At 38.2% G+C, this 23,182-nt stretch overlaps 1 protein-coding gene across 33 annotated transcripts in view; it reads left to right on the top strand.

Moving 5' to 3' along the window:
* Positions 1-23,182, top strand: part of TRDN (triadin) — a 407,610-nt gene that overhangs the window by 57,703 nt on the left and 326,725 nt on the right. For all 33 annotated transcript variants that reach the window (XR_001918516.1, XR_001918517.1, XR_001918515.1 and 30 more), the window contains exon 2: positions 1,077-1,286. Coding sequence is in view for 28 of the 33 variants with exons in the window: in XM_018052961.1 (XP_017908450.1) it covers positions 1,077-1,286 (210 nt within the window). In the remaining 5 variants the exon portion in view is untranslated. The remainder of the gene's footprint in view (positions 1-1,076; positions 1,287-23,182) is intronic.

A 23,182-nucleotide genomic window follows, 5' to 3' on the forward strand; every position in this document is an offset into this window, starting at 1 on the left:
CAGAAATTCTATGTTTAGAAAATTCTTCTAATAGAAAAATCATTAATAAGTGCTGAGAAAACTTCTGCCATGTTCCAGGGTAGAGTGCTGTTTGACTAAATTATGCATAGCCACGGAATGACGTGCCATGTAGCCACTTAAGTGGTGTTTTATGGAACACATACAGCAAGAAAACATGTTTATTATATATCACCTAGTAAAAAAAAATAACAGAGAGTATGATGATGACTTGTCAGGAGCAAATAAAATCACATTTATGTATTTATTTGCATATGCCGAAAAGTAGGTGTAATTAGAAAATAGGTGTAGGTGTAATTAGAGCAGTTGTTTTGAGGTACTGAGAACACAAATCAACTATTACTTAATAAAGCTTCCAAATAATTATCTATTTATTTATTTTGCTATTTTTTATATTTTTGAATTTTCAGTCATAAATGTGTAGACTTTTAAAAACAAGTATAAAAAGTTTTTGATATAATAAGATTTTTCCAACATTAATCTCTTAGATCTTCTGTGCCCCTTTCACAAATAAAAATGAATGACATCAATAGAGGTCAATTACGCTGTTAAACCAGGATATCCAAAAGGAATTTCATCCATTTGAACTATTTTATCCCTGATTTTGTTTCTCTCCCAGAGGAGATATTTTGCTTGCATTTAGACCTGACATATGAACCTAAATAAATGAAAAAGGTATTAAAAAGCAACTTGACCAAAAAAGCCATTGCCCTTGATGGTAGTGGATAAAGGCGGTGGTAAGGGAGATGTGAAAGTGATTGAAGGGGATGACAGAGTTTGTGGCCTGGATGGCAGTGTTTATGGAGCTTAGGAGACTAGGAATGCCGCTTATGAGGGCCTGTGGGTATCAGAGTGCAGGGTAAATGCTGAGGAGGGAAAAATGTGGTGATGGACAGGGAGTTTGGCCCTCCCACTAAGGAGGTGTACTCTGCCATAGAGAGTGCGGTAAAAGAGCTATATGTACTTATATAAGTCTGTGTCTTGTGAGGGTTTTTTTGTCATCAATATTTGATGTGAAGTTCTAAACTGTAATTCTCTTTTTGCAAATGTTTGATTAGGAAATGCCTCTACAACCACCACTGTGATAGACAGCAAGAATGGATCTGTGCCCAAGTCCCCTGGAAAAGTGCTGAAGAGGACAGTCACTGAGGATATAGTGACGACGTTCAGCTCCCCAGCAGCCTGGCTTCTGGTCATCGCTCTCATCATCACATGGTCAGCTGTGGCCGTTGTTATGTTTGACTTAGTGGATTACAAAAACTTATCAGGTAAGGTCCATGAAGTTCGGCTCTTACATGAAAAGAAGCAGTGTTTTCTCCAGCTCTAGCTTTGTTTCTCTTTGCCCCACAAATAAAGCATCCTCCTACAAACATGCTTGAAGGCCACTGAGGGCTAGTTCCCATCTTCACCTTTCCTTCTTTCCTTCTGTTTTCCTTATAGATTTCAAATGCAGCCTTATTTGAAGAGCTGATCAAAAGCTGAATGCTATAGTCCCATGAGGATAATGATCCTGAAGCACGGTGGCGGTGGATATTTGGTTTGGGAATAGGGATTTTATCAACCAATAATAAAGGATAATTTGTAGATCTTACACTTCGTTAGTACTCCTTTATAAAGGAGTAAAGAGTAAGGGGTAACATGAAACTAAACCAAACCAAATAAAGCACTTTTGGATAAATGGAAAATTGTGTGAGTCCCCTCACCATCTGGTCCCAAGCTTCCTTCCCAGATATTCTCTTTGCTGCTCCCATTGCATGCATACCCAGTCACTCAGTCATGTAAGACTCACTGTGACCCCATGGACAAGCAGAAGCAGTGGAGCGGGTTGCCATGCCCTCCTCCCGGGGATTTTCCCAACCAGGGATTGCACCCACATCTCCTATGTCTCCTGCATTGGCAGGTGAATTCTTTACCAATGAGCCACCTGAGAAGCCCTTGCTCCTCCCACTGAGACACCCTATTTTGAGTTTTCTAATTATTTGTAATGAGACACTATGACCAGCCATATATTTTTATAATTTGAAGTGAAATAGGTATAGCACAGAGCTTCCCAGGTGGTGCTAATAGTAAAGAACCCACCTGCCAGTGTAGGAGACATGGGTTCAATCCCTGGGTTGGGAAGATCCTCTGGAGGAGTGCCTGGCAACCTGCTGTAGTATTCTCGCCTGGAGAATCCCATGGACAGAGGCACCTGGCTGGCTATTGTCATAGGATCGCATAGAGCCAGACACGATTAAAGTGACTTAGCACATACACACGCAGGAAGATCACAAGTAATGAAATCTAGATTTTCACTGTGGCCTGTTCAGTGTTTGAGTATGTTGTTCATCTCTTTGTTCAAGATCTTTTTGTATTTTTTAAATTATATTTGTTTATTTTCACATCTGCCATGCTCTACTGACTGAGTTCCTTGAGGGAAGGAATCAGTCAGGTGCTCTATAAGTATTAAATAAATAGATGAATGAGTTTATGCTTATGCCTTTGTCTCATAAGTAAAAACATTTCATCAACCTCTTGATGTGCTCATTCGTATTTTCACTGAGCACCCCCCAACCCACCTGTTCTTTCTTTAGTAGGAGTGAATTCAGTAGAGCACAGAAACTGTTACGTTGCCTTCTATACAGTAAGAGATCCTCTATTTCTTATTGTGGTATTTTGCTTATTCAACAGTTATTATCATCAAGTATCTACTATATGTGCCAAGAAATGACTAAGTTAAAAGAAATGCTAGTAGGAGTAAGGGGAAGTCATAAAAATGTATGCTTGGGTTTATTGACATGGAGGTGTGACTGAGTTGACTCTGCCCCCAGAGCATTGTAGCTGGGCTAAAGTGAGTATGAGCATCATACAACAGAGAGACAAATCCCATGATGCCAACCGGAGCAAAAGGGCTGTTTATAGAGAGCCATAAGCATCTGCTTTAAATAGGCAGTTGTTTCGATACTGTGTGTAAGGCAGCCTCTTAAAAGAATATACTGTTAAAAATGTGAATAATATAAAATATGACCTAGAATTTTAAGTGAAAATCAGTTGGTTACATTCCTCTAGGAGATTTCATTTCCCTTGAGCCTAGTTGGCTGTGATATTTCATCCATTCTTTTTTAGACTTTCATTCATTCAAATTTAGAACCAAATTGTAGCTCAGTTGGTAAAGAATTTGCCTGCAGTGCAGGAGACCCGGGTTCGATCCCTGGGTTGGGAAGATCCCCTGGAGAAGGAAATGGCAACCCACTCCAGTACCCTTGCCTGGAAAATCTCATGGACAGAGGAACCTGGTGGATTGCAGTCCATGGGGTCGCAAAGAGTCGGGCACGACTGAGCGACTAACACACACACGGTCATAAAATATAGTTCTTCAATTTTTATGGTAGATGTATTTTAGAATTACATGTAAATCTAATATTTGTAAAGTTACTATTTTAATAAGTGTACTAAAGAAATTACTGTTGAATTTGTCCTTAATTATTTGATAAAATGAGCAGCTACATATAATTAGACTTTCAGGTTAGAGTATTTGAATGCAAGACACGCTTATAGTCCACAGCTTCCTTGGACTACTGTAATGGGAAACTATGGATAATGCCTCTGTTACTGGTATTTCATTTGATTGGCAAAAAATAACCTCTGTATTCCTACTACTTCATTTCTTTTGAGAAGTGCTTATTAAGTACATCTTCTTTGCGAAAACTCTTCCTCCAGTTCTCTATATTTATTATTGACCTAACCATCTCTCCATTCCCTGCAAAAAGAAACCTGCAAGTCATCCTTTAAATCTGCTGGGCACCTGATCAATTACCATACTGTATGCCAGCCAGCCTTCGTGCCCCTCATAAATTTGCTTCCTCCTCGTATGACCGCGGTCTCCATTACTGCACTTCAGACCTTGATTGTCTTTCAAGGGTGCTAGTGCACTTTCTTCTTGCCAGCCTCATCCAGTCTCTCCCTTTTAACATTGCCCTTAAGGTATCTTCATAAAACATAAATTTCATCACGTATTTTTGCCAAGTACAGCTTCCCTGGCATGAAATTCAAGTCCTTGGCTTGGCCTTTATTTTCATCTTGTGATTCCGCTCATGTGCCCCATTTTACCTCCCACTGCTCTCACCTGTTTCTTTCCCTAGGAAAACATACACTCTCACTCCTCCCCGCCTCTGCTCATGTTGTTCTTTCCCCATTCCATGATCCAATATAGCAGAAAGTGTACCAAAGAGGCTAAGAATGTTTACTCTGGTACTGGATTTCCTCACTACTATTAATAAATCCAGATCTTGGAACTTTCTAGCTGGTGTGAGAAAAGTTGCCTGGAATTTCTTTGCTTCCGTTTCATCATTTAAATAGTGGGGATAATATTAGTACCCGTGCAATAAGATTATTAAGGAAATCATATAAATGAATTTATTTGTGGAGTGTTTAGAACAGAACCTGGTTTATCACAAAGTACTGTTTACATTTTAATATCACTAGTAAGAGACTCATTCCTCACTTCTTGAAGGATGGATTCATCCCATTTTTGCTAAATGTTTCCAGATTTCCTAGGAAAAACTTGCTGTGCTCTACTTTCCTTTTCTTAGTCCCTTAGGGGCACCAGTATTATCAGCAGCTATCACATTGTATTATTAGTATCTGTTTACTTGTCCATCTTATTCAGAAACAAACTTATTCAAGGAAGAAACTCTCTTATTCATCTCTGTACATGAGTGTCTGTTATGTAGCATATGTTTTGGTGTATATTGCTTAAAGGAATGAATAATGCTAATATTTTGATTTTGAAATAATTCCATAATTATGAAGAAACAAATATTTATCATAAAAATTTTATTTCATCCAGCTTCTGAGCAACTTAAAAAATTAATAAGTCATTTAATGTTTAAGTAGTTTTAATTTAACAAAATTATGTGTGTGTTAGTCACTCAGTCCTATCGTACTCTTTGCCACCCCACGGACTATAGCCCACCAGGCTCCTCTGTCCGTGGAATTTTCTAGGCAAGAATACTGGAGTGGGTTGCCATTTTCTTCTTCAAATTTTGGGACTTCCCTATAGCTCAGATGGTAAAGAATCTGCCTGCAATGCAGGAGACCTGGGTTCAATCCCTGGGTTGGGAAGATACCCTGGAGAAGGAAATGGCAACCCATTCTAGTATTCTTGCCTGGAGAACCCATGGACAGAGGAGCCTGGTGGGCTACAAATTTAACAAAATTAGAATAAGGAAATTAAATATGTTTATAAGATGAAATGATACTTGTCATATTTTGTAATAGTCATCTATGGCTGCATAGTTAATTATCTTAAAAGTAAGAGGTTTAAAGAATAATAAATAACTATCACTGTACACAGTTTCTGTGGGTCAGGAATTTGGAGATGGCTTGGGTGGGTGGTCCTGGTATAGGGTATATCTTGAGGTTGCCATGAAAACACTGGCTGGGGGTGCAGACATCTGAAAATTTTTCTGGGGTTGCAGAGTCATTGGCAAGATGTCTCACTCACTTGGCTGTCAAATAAATGCTGGTTTGTCCTCAGAGCATGGCACCTGGTGTCTCTAGACTGAGTGATCCAAGAAAGAGCAAGACAGAAGTCACAATGCCCTTTATAACTGACACTTGCAAATCACACACTGCCGCACAGTTCGTCCTTACTCAGTGTTGGAAGAGACTGCGCAGTGGTCTGAGTGCCCACAGGCAAAAATCACTGGGCCGATGTGGTGGTTGGCTACCACATACTATATTGTCAGAAAGTTATATTGCCAAGTTATGAATCTTAGGATCTGAAGAAGTAGCATTCAATTCTCTTACTTGACAAAGAGAGACAGGTGCAAAGAGAAAGATGGTGTATTGGAATGGCTGGTATCATGCGGCCAGGCCATATCTAGGAAAATAAATATTCTCTAATGGATTTGAAATCTTAAAAATTTCAAAACTAAAATTCTCAATGAGATATATATATATAATTCTTCAAATAAGAAATTCAAGTACTTTTTGCTAATTAAAATTTGAATAATTAATTTCTAGAACCAAAAGCATATTAGTTCAAGGACATTGTATAATTACAGCATAAAATTCTCACTCATGTTAACCACTGGTTGGATAGTATACATACACTTATGTTAAAATTCTGATTTCTTTTCTCCATTTATTATGTTTTCAATCTCCCTTTTTAATGTTGTTTTTACAACAACAACATTTTTACAGAAAAAACATTCACTTCATTGAGAGTTTCAAAATGTAAATGATTCTCTTATGCTTCTAATGCCATTTTTAATTGGTGCCTTTCAAACATTTACTAGGGATAAATATTATTACTATGATGAGGCTTCTGTACTGCATAATAGTCTTTGAAATATGTATTGTTAATGTTTAAAAACAAGGTTGGTGGTAGAAGAAAGCATATCAGAAATAGTTCTGAAAGCCAGGCAGGTTTGCTGTCCTTGGGCTCTGGCACTTGAGAAAAGTAGATAAGCAACTCCAATATATTTAAAAATGTGTACAGAGAAGTGAAAATCTGTTTTCATAAGCAAGTACTGGATTGGGAAGAATGATTCTCATCTGGGCAGTCTTCTCAGTTCCCTGTTTTCTGAATTTGATTTGGTTGATCTGTGTATAACCTACTTGTGAAGCACTAGTAGGAGTGGCTTTTAATACGTGCTTAATTCAAAAGGCTGGGTTCACTTATATGTCTATAGCTACAAGTTAGCATTACTAGGCGGTTACCATTTTCTTGTCTGTAAGCTAGGGATGACACCTGGATTCCTGGTCTGAAAAATCTGTGACTTTGCTTCATCTTTTCAAATAGGACAAATTTTAGGACATCAAAATCAGATACTAGATAAGAGATCTCACCTACCCTTTATTTCTTACTAAATGCAATGTTGAAACACTGTTCCAATAATACTGTTGTCTACTTTGATCAGAGTAGAGTCACTATAAGTAATGTAAAATAGGGAATTTATTTTATGTGACTTGCACATTCTTGGAAGCTGATTAAGCAGTCTCTATGAGGCTGTTGTAATTTATCTGGTACAGGGTCAGAAGTTGACAGAGTTGAAGACAGGGTAGAAGAGAAACATATCTTTTTCTTCTCTCTTTGTAAATTCTTGGCTAGGGCCCCTCTAGCAAAAGACAAATTAACAAGCGAAAGGCATTCAGATTTATTTAATATAAGTTCTATGTGACATAGAGCCCTTCATAAGGAAATGAAGACCTTGAGAGGCAGTTAGACCTGAGCATTTTAGTGGTTGCTTTGATGAAAAGTGGTAAAAAAAAAATGTGACAGGACCAAAAGGGTCTGAGCTAACTGTAGCGAGCTGGAGGACACAGTGAGGCCTGTTCATTCAGATTCCTCTGGACTTTTGGGGACAAGGACATTACTTTCCTCTGGGGATAGTGGGTGCCCTCTCACAGGAGGGTTTATGACCAGCTTCAGAGGAAGATCAGAAAATTCTTGCACATGCTCTTTCTCTAATTCTTCCAGCTTGGTATGCTATGGAGCCACAGGTTGGGGTAGCATGTCCTGAACCCCTTCACTGAAAAGGACAGATGGAAATAGAATAGGGGAGACTAAGGATGAATGGAACCCTCGTTTGACTCTTACCACCTCTAATTACGATGATGTGGGTGAGCTTCAATATGAGCTGGTGCCTTCCGCCCTGGGAAGACACGAGCCTTCCACCAGGGTTTCGAGATGCTGAAGGAGGAAATCCAGTGGGAACTCTAAGAGATGCAGTCCACTGCTATCAGCGGTCAAGACCAGCCTGTGTGTTTGTCATAATGTGCGTTGCATGAGAGGTGGCAAAGCCCGCTCTACACCAACCTTCAGAGTATAAACAATGGTCATTACTTCTATTTTGTCTTCCACAGCTCCTATAAATTTCTCTCACACCCAGCAGTTACCTGGAACATTCCTATAAAGGAATCCTGGGAAACAGAGTTCCAGTTAGAAATTAGAGAGCACAGGAAGCCACGCCATAGGATGACTGTATCATCCAAAACAGGACACCTGCGGGAGTGGAATGGAGATCACAAGGCTCCTAGAGGCCGTGCCCCCAAGCTTCTGTAGACTCAGCCAGGAGGTCCTCCCAGAACACAGAGGGGTGTCCTGATAATTTAATGACTCAGTAGCAAAATTTGTGGTCTTTGTTGATACTCCTTATAGACTTCTTTTTCTTATTTACAGATATAACTTTCTCTCTAAACAATAAATGCAAGCAAGTAGTACTGTTAAAGAAATGACTACAAACTTAGAGGCCTTTGTGTATGTTAATGATTTTCCTCTAGGTCAGAATGTACGGGAATAAATTGTAGTGATTTGTGGCTTTTCTTAACTTAAGAATAAGGGTCATAATTTATTAGCATTTTCATCCATAAGAAGGGGAAATCATTATGTGGCTATACCCGGTGGAGGGGGGGTGGGTCTCAAAGCACGTAAAGTAATTTTTTGCAGGCATTCCACAAAATATTTCAAAACAATTTTGAAAAAATAGAGAAGATAATCTATGTAAAACATACCTGCTTGGCACATAGGAAGCACTCATTAAATGTAACTTGAATTTGAATCTTATTACCAGGAAGTAAGATCAGTAATCTGAGAAGAGAGCCAGCAAGAATATGACAGTAAGAAGCATCAATTTCTTATGAAAGTCTTGCAGACATCTCCTGATGTGCCTTTTAAATAGATTTTCTAATGAGGTGTGCCATTTATCTACTGCTCTTGAAAATTAATTTCCCTGATTTTTTCTTCCCCTGGCACTTAGCCCAGTAAAACAGGTGCACTGTTTGTCAGGGTATGAGTTTAGAGAAGCAAAACGACTTAGGGAAGACCCAAAGTCAATCAGAATGTTTAAATTTAACATTTAATAGTTATGTATATATGTATATGTGTGTCTCTGTGTGTGTGTGTGTATAGTAATGACTGTGTGACTATATATATATATGAATTTGTTATTGCATTTCAGGAGACTTGGAAAACTGGAACACTAAATGCAACATTTTAAGACTTTATCAATTCTCCTGTGTACTGAGTTTTCAAGAATAGTTGACATTTTGTGTGCTTCTTATTCTGATTCAAGTCTTATCTCCAACCCCACATTTTCTGTTCAGTGTCCCAGGCTTATTTAGTCCTCTTGGTCACCATATCTAAAAGGATACATTTCATTACTTAATTCCAATCTGCTCTTAAACACCTTAAGAAGATAGCAGTTTTTGTAGTCCAGTGGTTCCCAGATCTTAATCAAATTTTGTTGATTCTTCATGAAATGAAGAAAAAGATAAAGAAGAATTTATCCACTTTAAAGATGTGTCCTTATTTCTATTATTTATACATTTTTGGTCTTAAAATTCTCTTTTGAAATGATGATAATGGCAGATACTGTTTCTGTTACAGTTTTCTAAATGACATTTTCTTGCAAAATAAAAAGTTAGCAATTTGATGTTGAGCTCCAGGCTTTTGCTGGTGGCAGTTTTCAAGGTCAAAAAACCCCAAATTTGATACCAATGCTCTATTCCATTCATTTGAACCTTGGCAAATGATAGTTTATATTTATAAATGCATCTAGTTGGATACAATTGTAAATCATATCAAATGTGAATACCCACTTTTCAATGGTCCAACTATTAAATATCTTTTCGTGCTGTGCTTGGATTCGCTTCCTTAAAGAAACCTTTTCTGAACTTTCAATGTAAATCAAGGTACTCTATCCTAATTCCCCATTATATCATTTACTCTTTACTCACAGCACTTATCACAAGTTGTATATCTTTGATTGTGTGTGATTATTTATTTAATATCTCTCTTCTCCACTGATCTGTTAGTTTTGCAAGGAAAGTGACTGACAGTTTTATCTGCTTGATTTTTCTAGTACTTAGAAGTGTTTAGCACTGTGAGCTCAATAAACATCTGAATGAATGCTAAGATGAAAGAATGAATATATAAGTAAATAAAGGAAGAGTGGTAGCATTTTTTACACTCTGAATGCTGAGTAATGAGCATAGTTGTTCTTTATGATGACTTTGAAAGTGTTAGGATTCACTTTTTAAACTTCTGTTTCCCTGATTGAAAAACTTAAGCATCTCAAAGTAAAGATTGTCTCATTTATCTTAAACTATTCTTGTTACCCTGCTGACTGCCTGCCACACATTGTTCAGTACAATTTGTATGAGCTTAACTGGAGTTATTTGCTAAGCGTATATAGCAAGCAAACAAGCAAAGCCACCAGACAGCAATAATAAAAGAACACAGGGACTTTAAGACCCAAGTGAAGTAATGGAGCGCAGGCTCTGGACTGAAGCCCTCACTCCAGTTAGTAGCTGTATAACCATGGAAACACGACTTTTCTGTGCCTCAGTTTCATTCTCTGTAGGCAATGATAGTATCTGCTTCATGTGGTTCTGTGAACACTGAATGAGGCAATATATTCAAGACACTTGGAATTTTGAATGGCACATAGTAATTGTTAGATAAATTGTAGTTAGTATTATTTTAATTTATTCTTCATGACTTTAAGGATATTCAGTGTTTCAGAAAGATGAATAGGCATATTTCAAAAAGATGGATTGACTACATGCTTTCCAATTTTAAATATCATTTGAATATACATAGATTTTCCCAGTTACACAATAGAAATACAACAATTAAAGTATTCTATTTTATTTTCACACTGAGGGAATGTTCTAGCCTTTCTGAAATAGTTTGTTATTTTTGTATAATATATAGTAAGTACATAATTCATGACCCTACATGCTACATTTTAATGTGGTGAAAATAACTTTAAAATTATTTCTGTGGCTAACATAGTGATAGAATAGCTAAAGAGAATATATAATATAATCAAGAGTTTCTCAAACCAAACCTTAACTTGATGAAATACATGTTTATTAAATAGTCAGAATATGCTAATTGGTATATTAACCTCAAATTTATTATCTTTCTTCTTCACTGGCCTGCTAAGTTTATAACATACTGATCCAAGTAAGTCATCTAACTGGAGTACTATGATATTTTAACTCTTCTTCTGCTACCAGAAAATTAATTCTATAGCTTAGAAAAAAATCTGTAGAAATCTACTAATATAAATCTACAGAAAACTTGCTTTCTCATTCCTTATTAATTCATGTAACATTGGGATTATATTTATATTTCAGCTATAATATACTTTTCTAAGAGGAGGAAAGTTAGTTTTTTAAATTGATGTAATAACATACACACCATGCTTATTAATAAAAGTATTAAATTTTTCTTAAATTTTTCTATAGATGCTTGATAAGAATAAAAAACAACAGCCAAAAGTTGTTTGTGACTTTTATTTCAGGATATAAAATGCCCTTGGATATAAAATGACATGGATCTAGCTCCAGCTAGCTGGAAATATTCCAGGCTTAAACATCTGCAACGCAATTTTGCCAGCAAAAAAATTGGTTGATTGGGGTCATATTGAGAAAGAAAGGTGAAATGTACATTTATTTGCATTAATGCTTCTTACTGCCTCAAAAAGTAACAGTTGAGGTACAGTGAAGGACAACTTAGAAACATACCTTGAAACTGTTTAACACCGACATAATCATACGATTTAAACTAAAGTTGCTTGTGTTTAATTTTATTAAGTTTCCACACAAGTGTACATTTCTAAAATATTGAATTTAGTTAATAGTGAAGATGAGTGTGGGAAAATTTCAATTGCAAAAATTTTAAAAATCAGAAGGAAAATGCTCCTGCCTCAGATGTTGAATGGCAAGAACTGGAGCTATGCTCTGACTATTTAGATGTAGATTAGAAAAAGTCACAGTCATTTCCTCAGGCAGTCAATAAAACAGTGAACGCACTAAGTCAGTCAATTCAGTCATTCAGTCCTGTGGGACTCTTTGCAACCCCATAGACTCCAGAGTGCCAGGCCTCTCTGTCCATCACCAATTCGCAGAGCTTACTCAAACTCATGTCCATTGAATCGGTGATGCCATCCAACCATCTCATCCTCTGTTGTCCCCTTCTCCTCCTGCCTTGAGTCTTTCCCAGCATCAGGGTCTTTTCAAATGAGTCAGTTCTTCGCATCAGGTGGCCAAAAGTATTGGAGTTTCAGCTTCAGCATCAGTCCTTCCAGTGAATATTCAGGACTGATCTCCTTTAGGATAGACTGGTTGGATCTCCTTGAAGTCCAAGGGACTCTCAAATTCTTATCCAACACCACAGTTCAAAAGAATCATTTCTTTGGCACTCAGCTTTCTTTGTAGTCCAATTCTCACAGCCATACACAACTACCGGAAAAAAAACCATAGCTTTACTAGAAGGACCTTTTTCGGCAAAGTATGTCTCTGCTTTGTAATATGCTGTCTATATTGGTCATAGCTTTTCTCCCAAGGAGCAAGCGTCTTTTAATTTCATGGCTGCAGTCACCATCTGCAGTGATTTTGGAGCCCAAGAAAATTAAGTCTGTCACTGTTTCCATTGTTTCCCCAGTATTTGCTATGAAGTGATGGGACTGGATGTCTTTATCTTAGTTTTCTGAATGTTGAGCTTTTTTTTTTTTTTTTTTTTTTTTTTTTTTGCTGGCAGTATGAAGTTTATTTGCTTCTTCCTTAAAATCTCATAGTATAAACATAAGCCATATTCAAAGTGAAGAAAATGTTTTTGATAATTTGATATATAAAGATTTAACCAAATTGATCAGTATTATATATCTAGTCAACTGTGGAGCTAGGAATTGAACCCAGATAAGTACTCTTTCACTCTCAAGTTATACCTTACAGTTAATATTTCTAAATTTCTTTAAGTGTAAAGTACAAATAATAGCCATTTGACAGGAAGTGGTGGTGGAGGGGGTAAGCTATTGATGAATGTTGAGCTTTAAGCCAACTTTTTCATTCTCCTCTTTCACTTTCATCAAGAGGCTCTTTAGTTCTTCACTTTCTGCCATAAGGGCAGTGTAATCTATGTATCTGAAGTTATTGATATTTCTCCTGGGAATCTTGATTCCAGCTTGTGCTTCATCCAGCCTGGCATTTTGCATGAGGTACTCTGCATATAACTTAAATAAGCAGGGGAACAATATATAGTCTTGACATACTCCTTACGAACTCACTAAAATTGTGTGTTAATCAGGATCCTAGTTTTTCTTTGCTTTAAATGCATCTAAGTATCTACATCTGAAATATTTTTTTTTCAAAATTGTAACTCAAATGGGTTTTATATTTTAGTATTTGATGCACTTCAGGGGCTTTGTGTTCACCCTTTATTTTTTGCATCATTCTCACTAACAGATGGAGCAGCCTGACCTTGCAATCTAACACAGGCAGTATCCAGAGCACAGAGGGAGGAGAGAGAGAGACAGGAAGAGGATGATGAGAGAGGTGGAGATGTTGCAGGAAGGCAGACCCCTTCCAGGGCCCGGAACTGGGCTCTTGTCTAACACTCGGAAATGAATTGTCTGAGGAGACACATGGTTTGACAAAGCAAGAGATTTTATTGGGAAAGGGCACCCAGGTGGAGGGCAGTAGGCTAAGGGAACCCAGGAGAACTGCTCTGCCGTGTGGCTCGCAGTCTCGGGTTTTATGGTGATGGGATTAGTTTCCGGGTGGTCTTTGGCCAATCATTCTAATTCAGAGTCTTTCCTGGTGGCGCACGCATCACTCAGCCAAGATGGATGCTAGCAAGAGGGATTCTGGGAAGTGGACAGACAGGCGGTGTCTCCTTTAGACCTTTCCCGAACTCTTCCGGTTGGTGGTGGCTTCTTAGTTCCGTATTCCTTATCAGGATCTCCAGTCATAAAACAACTCATGCAAATGGTTACTATGGTGCCTGGCCAGGGTGGGCGATTTCAATCAGTGTGCTTCCCCTAACAGAGAGAGAAAAGGAGAGAAAATGATTTGGGGATATGTGGTTATCAGGAATGTTAAAAGATAAACTAAGGCAAATTCAAAATGTTAAGAGTATGAGCAAAAGCTGATTCATATCAGACTGCACCAACCCACAAGTGGTTAGCAGTGCTCTGCTGACAGGACCTTGGAAAAAACTCATATCGACAAGTGTGCTGTATGCTCTCCGGTCTGACTCTTTATGACCTCATGGACTGTAGCTAGTGAGGCTTTTCTGCCCACGGGATTTCCCCAGCAAGAATACTGGACATGGTTGCCATTTCCTACTCCAGGGGCTCTTCCTAACCCAGGAAGCGAACCCAGATTTCCTGCATTCCCTGCATTGTCAGGCTTCTTTGCCACTGTACCACCTAAGAGAAATTGTAAAGAGAATCTGCCTGCAGTGCAGGAGACCAGGGTTTGATGCCTGGGTCAGGAAGATCCCCTGGAGAAGGGAAGGGCTACCCGCTCCAGTATTATTGCCTGGAGAATTCCATGGACAGAGGAGCCTGGCAGGCTGTAGTCCATGGGATCACAAAAAGTCAGTCAGGACTGAGTGACTAACACTTTCACACCTAGAAGAAGAGGCAGAAGCAAAGGAAAGGAGTCATTTGTTTGGCTGCAGCCAAAGCCTTTGCCTTATTTGGGAAGGGCTAGTTGGCTCTTTGCAACTTGTTGTCCTTGGATCTGATTTCTTAACCTTGAGGCATTAAAAGGCTTTAGTTTTTGTTTGCTTACAAAAGCTGCTATGGTTTTAGAACCACCTGTCTAATGGCTTTCTAACAAAGAAGTACAAGTTACTGCTTCAGGAAGATCTTGCTTTTTAAAAGGGATTATTACTCTTAAAGAAATATGTGTGTAGGAGGGTGTGGTGTGATAGGAGAAGGCCTCATGAAGGTGTGTTTTCAGTGTTGCTACATCTAAATGTTTCTAGGTTTAAATGACATCTCATTCCTGTATCTTCAGTCTTTGCTGTATTCCCTCTTTCCATTCTACATATGTTGATGTGTTTTCTAACTTGAAAAAACCGACGTTTCCTTCACTTCCCTATATCCCTATTTAGCTCTTAATGCAAACCTTTTTGTTTCTGTCCTTGTAGCCAAGCCCTTCTAAGAGATAATCTGACACTATTCTATCACTTTGCTGAAATGTTTCAAATATGCACTTGATTTCTAAATAAAGAAATGGAACAGATGAACAAAAGAACAGTTAGCATAGTTATCTTCATCTCAGTTAAATCTTGCAGTACTAGAACTGTTGACTGACACTTGCTTATTAAAAACATGACCTCTTATGATTTTTATTCTTTTCCAGTTGTTTTTTATTTTATTTTTATTTAAATGTGTTATTTTTTTAAATTGTATAGCCTGTTAACAATGTTGTGATAGTTTCAGGTTCAAAGGAGAGTTGGGGGGAGAATGGGTACATATATATGTATGACTGGGTAGCTTTGCTGTATACCTCTTATGACTTATAAATCTTCTTTAGCACCATTAGCTTCTTTCCCCTGTTAGACAATACCACCTTATTCCATTGCTGTGATGACTTTGTGTTTCCCATACAAGTGATGAGTAAGTTGCCATCATATTTAGCTTGCTTATCTTTAATATATGGCTTTCAGTCTAACAACAGGATCAACCCTTCCTTAAAATGGTCAGTTAGATTAAAGGCCGAAAACAGTGATACAGTTCTAAACAATTAAAGCATCCACGATAAGTTTTAAGAAATACATTCTTCCCACCATGGGAGTCAGTAAGTGATTTTTATTTTGGAAAAAAAAAAAAAAAGAGCTCATCAGTGTTTTTATTTTCCTCTTATTGACCTACTTGCTCAGAAGTTTGCTTATAACTGAACTTCACACATAATAACTTCCCAGTTCACATCTTTGTCCCTAATCACTCTCCAGTTTTAGAAAGATAGTCAGATGGAGCATCAAACTCAAAATTCCTCACTGGGCTAATTGTATTTCTTTCTAGGCCTGCCTCCTAGATTCCAAATCCAGTTTCCTGTTTCTTCGATTAGAAACATGAAACTCCTCACACTCTTTCCCCTCTACTCATGAACATTCAGTGATCAAGAAGAATTGATTCTACTTTCTAAATGTGTCTTGATTCTGCTTGCACTCTGGCCTTGTCTCTATAACTCCTGCCTTAGTTTCCCCCAGATTGTTAGAGTAGCCTCATATTTTCTCTTTGCCTCTAATCTTACCTCTGCCTCTGGCTCATTCTTTGGCCAGACTACTGAAAATTGCAAGTCTCATTGTATTATTCCCCTGTTTAAAATTTTAGATGTATTCTTTTACATATAAGTATGTATATGAAAGAATACATGAAATAATGAAAGGATAAGTCAAAATTAACAAAATTAGGTAGCTGTCAAAAAAAAGAGGACATTAGAGCAAGTGATCAGAATAGCAACACCGATTTCTCTCTTACTTTCTTTTTAAAATATTTATTTAATTATTTGTCTATGACACTGGGTCTGAGTGCAGCACCCAAGATCCTCAGTCTTAGTTGCGGCGTGTGGGATCTAATTCCCTGATCAGGGATTGAATCTGGGGCCCCTGCATTAGGAGCACAGAGTCTTGGCCACTGGACCAGCAGGGAAGTCCCACAATTTTCTTAAGATGTGCTCTTAAATGGTTTTTGACATCGAGAACTCATAAATGTCTTTTTATATTTTAAATAATTTAAATTAAGCCCTAAAATCTGAAAACACACTGAAGCAAATGAATCTAATACATATGAAGTTATTGGTATAACCAGAGAAAATAATTACTTCAAATAACTTTAAAACATACAATTCAGACTCTCTGTCCTTATTGTGGTATAGTTCAAGTACAAAAAGAAATGAAAAGAGATCTGAAACTCTGTTCACTGTTTTTATTGTTATTGGCAGTATTGATGTCATTTTATTTGAAATTCTTAATGGTATACTATGGAAAAAATGAAATAACTAATTCAATTGATATTATTAAGAAATAAGATTTTCAACAGAAGAGAAGAAGTGTGTCATAGCTGAAACGGTGGGTGAAAATTCCAGATTTTACTTGGAGATATCAGTGTAAACACATGCCTTTTTTGAAATTTAATATTTCTTGCCACAACAATCCAACTCAATGAGCACCGCTGCTGATCAAATTTTAGTTTCAAAATACCATTTCCCATGACTCCTTCAAGAAGTAGCTGATTCCAGACTTTGGCAAAAGAATGATAAAAACATACTTTGGACATTTTTTGACTTCAAACAAAAAACTATCAGACAACTGATGGAAAAGACATGTTTATTGAAGTATTTATGGATCTTGGATTAAGAATTTAAGCATCTAAGATTTGCTTTAAAATATTTAGTAAGCCAGAAAAAAGAAAAGAATGGGAGAGAAGAAATATATAACTGTGAAAATGTTGATAATTATCGAAGCTAGGCGTGGTAAATTTGTATTGTGTCCCTTTGGCTAAGATAAGACTGTGTCTTCCAGAATTCCCTCGTCTGCATAGGTGTGGGTTTGTGTGAGCCCGAAGAATCATTGTGTGGGAGACTTGAGAGGCAGAGGCAAGCAGGACCAGGAAGGTCACTGCAGTGGACCAGGTGCAGTTGCACACGTCTGTTGTCACCGATCCCTCGGCTCACCTTGTTGGCGTGGTGACAAACAGCCCCTCCTGCAGCAGCCCCAGCTTCTGCCAGAGCCTCCTTTTGGCTTCGTCAGTCCTGGCCGAGGTGCATAGTTAGCGCCATGAGAAGTGTGACAGCTTTGAAGAGGGAGGCTTGGAGGTCATATGACCGATGCAGTTTCCATTGTGTTATCTCAGCCTTCCCAGGCTCCAGATTCCACTGCCTTCTTCCCTTTTCACCCGTTTTCTGTTCCCAAGTGCCTGTTGTTCCGTCTTCAGTCCCCAGCACCACAGGCATTAGGAAAAATCATTCTTAGGGTGGTGACCATTAGAAATACCATAGGAATTTTATGAATCCAGCTTTGTATATCCCCATATTCTGAGGGTTATTCATTGAGGGTAAGGATAAAAGATTGTAGGGAATTTTAACCTCTCTATGTGACCTGTGTTAAAAATCTATTGGAAGGAAAATCTATACAAGAGACACTTGATTTTGAAGTTAAATTATTTATGTAATTCAAGGCAGGAGAATACATACAACTTTTCAAAATGTTTTTATACTTTTAAAATATAACATCTGTTATTGAGTATGGCTTGTCGTGGTACTCATTTGTAAAAGATGTCATTTAAACATATCAAAATGAGATTTCATCATATACTTTTCTCTGCAAAAACATCTGAAAGATGCTGTATAGAAGCATCTCACAAATTACTCATGACTTAATTGTGTTCCTGCGTGCTAAGTCACTTTAGTCATGTCCAACTCTGTGTGACCATATGGACTGTAGCCCGCAAGGCTCCTCTGTCCATGGGATTCTCCAGGCAAGAATACTGGAGTGGGTTGCCATGCCTTCCGCCAGGGAATCTTCCCCACCCAGGGATCAAACCCAGGTCTCTCACATCTCTTATGGTAGGTGGGTTCTCTATCAGCAGTGCCAACCTTTCTCAGAAGGGAGAGTTCTTTTTCAGAAAGGAACTGATCTAATATTTATATTTTTTGCTTAATGACAAAATGTAAATTAATACAAAAATCATTTTAACCTATGTTTTCAATTTCAAGGAAATATTGCAACATAGATTAAATTTCATATTTTTGTCCATGTGAGAATCTGTTACTTAATGTAAAGCATGTACTACAGGAATTGAATTTAATTTTCTTTGGCCTCCACTCCATTTTATTATTATTTTTACCTTTGCTTCTTCCAAACCCTTATCAGTCATATCCACTCCTATTAACTCTTCACTGTAAATCATTTTGAAGTACTACTCTAAGTGGTTTTAAAGAGAGGATATTAAAAAATGGGCCTCTCAAAATATTTCTTGGATAGAAAAGCTATTTTTAGAAAAGCTATTTTAGGGCCACAGTTTTTCACTATGTTGGTTACAACAAAAGTGGCTTACTGGATACCAAAATATCAGGTGTTATCTCTAGAACTGAAGCAGTCTTACAAATATATAGTTATATGCTGAATTTTTCGAGAGAAAGAATTGGGAAAATTTTGTAATTCCAATTAGTGTAAGTTTGACAAACTTCACTTGCAAGGATGTAAATACAGTTTAGAAGTTAAGAATGAAGGAATAATGTTGCTGTATCAAACATTTCTTGAATTCTTGACCTCCTTGGATGTGTTACTTTTTATTTCTCGTATTGGCATTATCTTCAATTTGAAATGAAATAGAGAATAATAAAAACAGTAAACTTGCAGGAGAAAAAAGGAATGCAGAAGACTGTCAGAGCTTGAGTGGGTCTCCACTGTGATGATAACAGCTAAAGGTGACAGTTCTGACATCACTGAGTTTAGCCAGATATGTTCAAGGCTGTTGGTCTAACCCGAGAGAAATGGGAAGTGACTTCACACTGGACCTAGAACACTCACAATGTAGTATCTTGAGTAGTCATCACTTTGATGAAGACAGTGACCTTTCTGCTGCTGTTTAGTCACTCATGTTTAATCATGTCCGACTCTTTCAACCCCATGGACCATTGCCCACTAGGCTCCTCTGTCCATGGAATTCTCCAGGCAAGAATACTGGAGTGGGTTGCTATTTCCTTCTCCAGGGGACCTTCCTGACCCAGGGATCCAACCCAGTTCTCCTTCATTGCAGGCAGGTTCTTTACCACTGAGACACCAGGGAAGCCCAATAACCTTTCTAGTAGATGTGAAAGCATGTTTTTGTTCATTATTTTTTAGATGTCTGTGCCTAGTATCAGCAATGCTGGAGACTCTGGGGCCCAAAGAGTCAGAGGGCTAGTAAACTCACTGAGAGTGCTTTTTGTTTCTAATGTGTCCTGGTTAACAATAAGCTGAATCAGTGTTTTGACTTTATATCCTTAGGAAATAGTTTATTATTCTGAATGATGTGAAATCTCAAGTCTCAACTGTATAATAAGAATTTGCGTTTTCTCAGTTACATTTCTGCATATACGAAGCCTGATAACATAGTGGAGACAACCATTATTTTCTGACAGCATTCAGATCATTTTATCTTTTTGTCTTGTTTTTCTTCCCTGTGTTTCCTTTCCTCTACTGCTAATGGGTGGCTTGGGAATGGAAAAACACATCAATAGCTCTATTCTGCACTGGTAAAGTTCTAGGGAATTCTGTTTACCCTGAACAAAAATGGTAATATCTCAGTGCATCAAGCAAAAATTATTGTGTAACTCAGAGCATATTAAATGTGCATAATTTGCTAATATTTTTCTTAACTTCAACAAAATTTCACCAACAGAGACCGAAGTGTTGAAACACTTAATGGCAGAAAAGGAGAAGCTAGACATTTCAAATGTAATAATTTCTTTAGATCTGGAATCACCACTATATATTATGAAATAACACCCCTCACATATCAAAACTAGATAGCAAGCCCATAGATGGCAGCACTGTATTAATTATAGGGCTTCCCTGGTGGCTCAGCAATAATCAATATACACGCCAATGCAGGAGACACAGGTTTGATCCTTACGTTGGGAAAATCCCCTGGGGAAGGAAATGGCAACCCACTATGCTATTCTTGCCTGGGAAATTCCATGCACAGAGGAACCTGTGGCCTACAGTCCATGGGGTTGCAAAGAGCTGGATGCCACTTTGTGACTAAACAACAACATTAATTATATTATGTTTAAGATATTTCATATAATGCATGCAAAATAATTTGTGTTAAAAGAATTTTATATTTGAGTCGGACACGACTGAGCGACTAAACTGACTGAACTGATATTGAGTACTAATATGTGTAAGATATACACATCAACATATATATAAGTGGAATTTTTTTCTAACTTAGGTAGAATTTATGACACTTAAAAAATCCTTAGCTCAGATTAGATCCAAGTATTTAGATGTGAGTATTTTCTGGGAGATAAGAGGCAAGCACTGGTTGTTTCCTGAGTCCTGTGAAAGCAGTGTTTGGATTTCACAGGCTCTGGCAGTGTTGCCTGTGAGGACTCAGGGACTAAGTGATCCTAGGGTGATACTTATGGCAGTGCACACCTGCGGAGCACTGCCATGATGCCCTGTGCTGTGGGTGGCAGTCCTCGCCCACTCTCGGTGGCCCCAGGCTCCTCTGTCCATGGAATTTTCCAGTCAAGACCAGTGGAGTGGGTTGCCATCTCCTACTCCAGAGGATCTTCGCAAGCCAGGACTTGAACCTGTGTCTCCTGCATTTCCTGCATTGGCAGGCAGATTCTTTACCACTGAGCCACCTGGGAAGCCCAGACTACCATATGTGTGAGTTAGATGATTCTGAAAATTCAGTCCGTTCCGTTCAGTTCAGTCGCTCAGTCGTGTCGCAAAGAGACACAACCCCATGAACCGTAGCACGCCAGGCCTCCCTGTCCATCACCAACCCCCGGCGTCCACCCAAACCCATGTCCATTGAGTCGGTGATGCCGTCCAGCCATCTCATCCTCTGTCGTCCCCTTCTCCTCCTGCCTTCAATCTTTCCCAGCATCAGGGTCTTTTCCAATGAGTCAGGTCTTCGTATCAGGTGGCCAAAGTACTGGAGTTTCAGCTTCAGCATCAGTCCTTCCAGTGAACACCAGGACTGATCTCCTTTAGGATGGATTTGTTGGACCTCCTTGAAGTTGAATTAATAATTACCTAACATTTGCTACATCTTTTACTTTTTTGTAGGTGCTTTACACCTAAGTGTATGTATAGTAAGGTTGAATGAAGCTCAATAAATAGCATCTGGCAGAGACTTGTGGGCAGAGAGTCAGAAGATGCCTACAAGCCTGGTTCTCTAGCCATCCTGTGGAGTGGCTCAGAGAGACACTGTTGCTCTTTTCTTCTTTAAGGAATGCAAGAGGTTGGCCTTATAGTTGGAGGGGTCACTCCTTTGGGAATGGATACCATGCAGTCCCAAACACCCCAGGGGCTGCTGGAAATGACAGTCGCGCCACATTTGGAGACCTTGAGAAAGATGAGATGATACACGGTGCCTGCTGCTGAGGGGAGGAGAAGCCACTAGCCCCAGATAGCAAACTGGAAAGAGCCGTTGGGTCATTCAGAATTCAAAGGCAATCTTGCTTCTCCCACAGTGACACTGATTAATTACCAGGCACTTTCTGATGTGCTTTGAATGTATTATCTCATGTAATACCGATGTCAGCCTTGTGAAGTATTGGTACTCTTATTGTCATTTTTCATTCTAGCAAACTGAAGCGCAGAGCACTTTGGTTTTGTATCATACTGTATAATACTGTTTGCCAGAACTGGACATATTATAAATTGAGGTATAACAAGGGTAAATATAAAGACAATAGGCATAAGGGGTTGAGGTCTTAGTTTAGACCAGTGACTTCAGAAAAGGAGACATATCAATGAATTTTATAGATACGGCACAAGTTAATTTTCTCAACACCACACAGCATGCAGGTGGCGTAAACACTAGGACTAAGTCAGGTGAATAAAGCACTCACTCTGGTTGCCAAGTTTAAGAGGCTCCAAACAACTCAGTAGTTAAGATGCCAGTATTTTAATACCATCTCCAATATTTAAAGTTAAATGCAAAAAATTTTAAATGCAAAAATTTGGGATGAACAAAATTCTAAATAAAGACAGAAGCATTATTACTGATTTTTCCTTTTGTCTCTGTCTTCATTATTGCACAGTTCAGCACTAGATAGGAGAGCTGAACTTGAACACTATCATTCTGAACTCAGAGCCCATGCGTGTAAATGTTGTCGTTTGCTGATGATTCTCAGGATTTGACAGATAGAGAAGAGCCAATTATATGTAAGACTGATGGTCAAAGATAATGATGAAACCACAAACTTTGTTCTTTAGGAGTAAGGCAGAGAAGATGACTAATTTAATTTCCTGTGTATGTTCTCATTTAGAAATGAAGTATCTGTATAGTTTGGCTTCAAAGACACTGGATGAATAAAAATCTTATTTAACTTAAAACCTTTCCTTGACTCTCTTGCATCTCTTGGCACTCTTTTATCAGTGCCAAGAATCCAATTACTGGTTATAAGGAGCCTTGCATTCAGTGGTATATTTTCCTGTAAGAAACATAAGAGACAATTAAGAGTGAGTTGAATATTGAGAAACATTTCTTATCTCATGTAACAGAAGCTCAGGAAGTAGGGAGATTATTCCAGGGTCTCAGTGCCTCGGCAATGTCTTGCTGAGATGTTGTATGAAATACATCATACTCTGGAACCCATTTTGAATTCATATTTTTGTTTGTTTGGTAGCAGTATTGTGTAGTAGTTG

The sequence above is a fragment of the Capra hircus genome, chromosome 9 (assembly GCF_001704415.2).
Source record: "Capra hircus breed San Clemente chromosome 9, ASM170441v1, whole genome shotgun sequence".
Classification (NCBI taxonomy): domain Eukaryota; kingdom Metazoa; phylum Chordata; class Mammalia; order Artiodactyla; family Bovidae; genus Capra; species Capra hircus.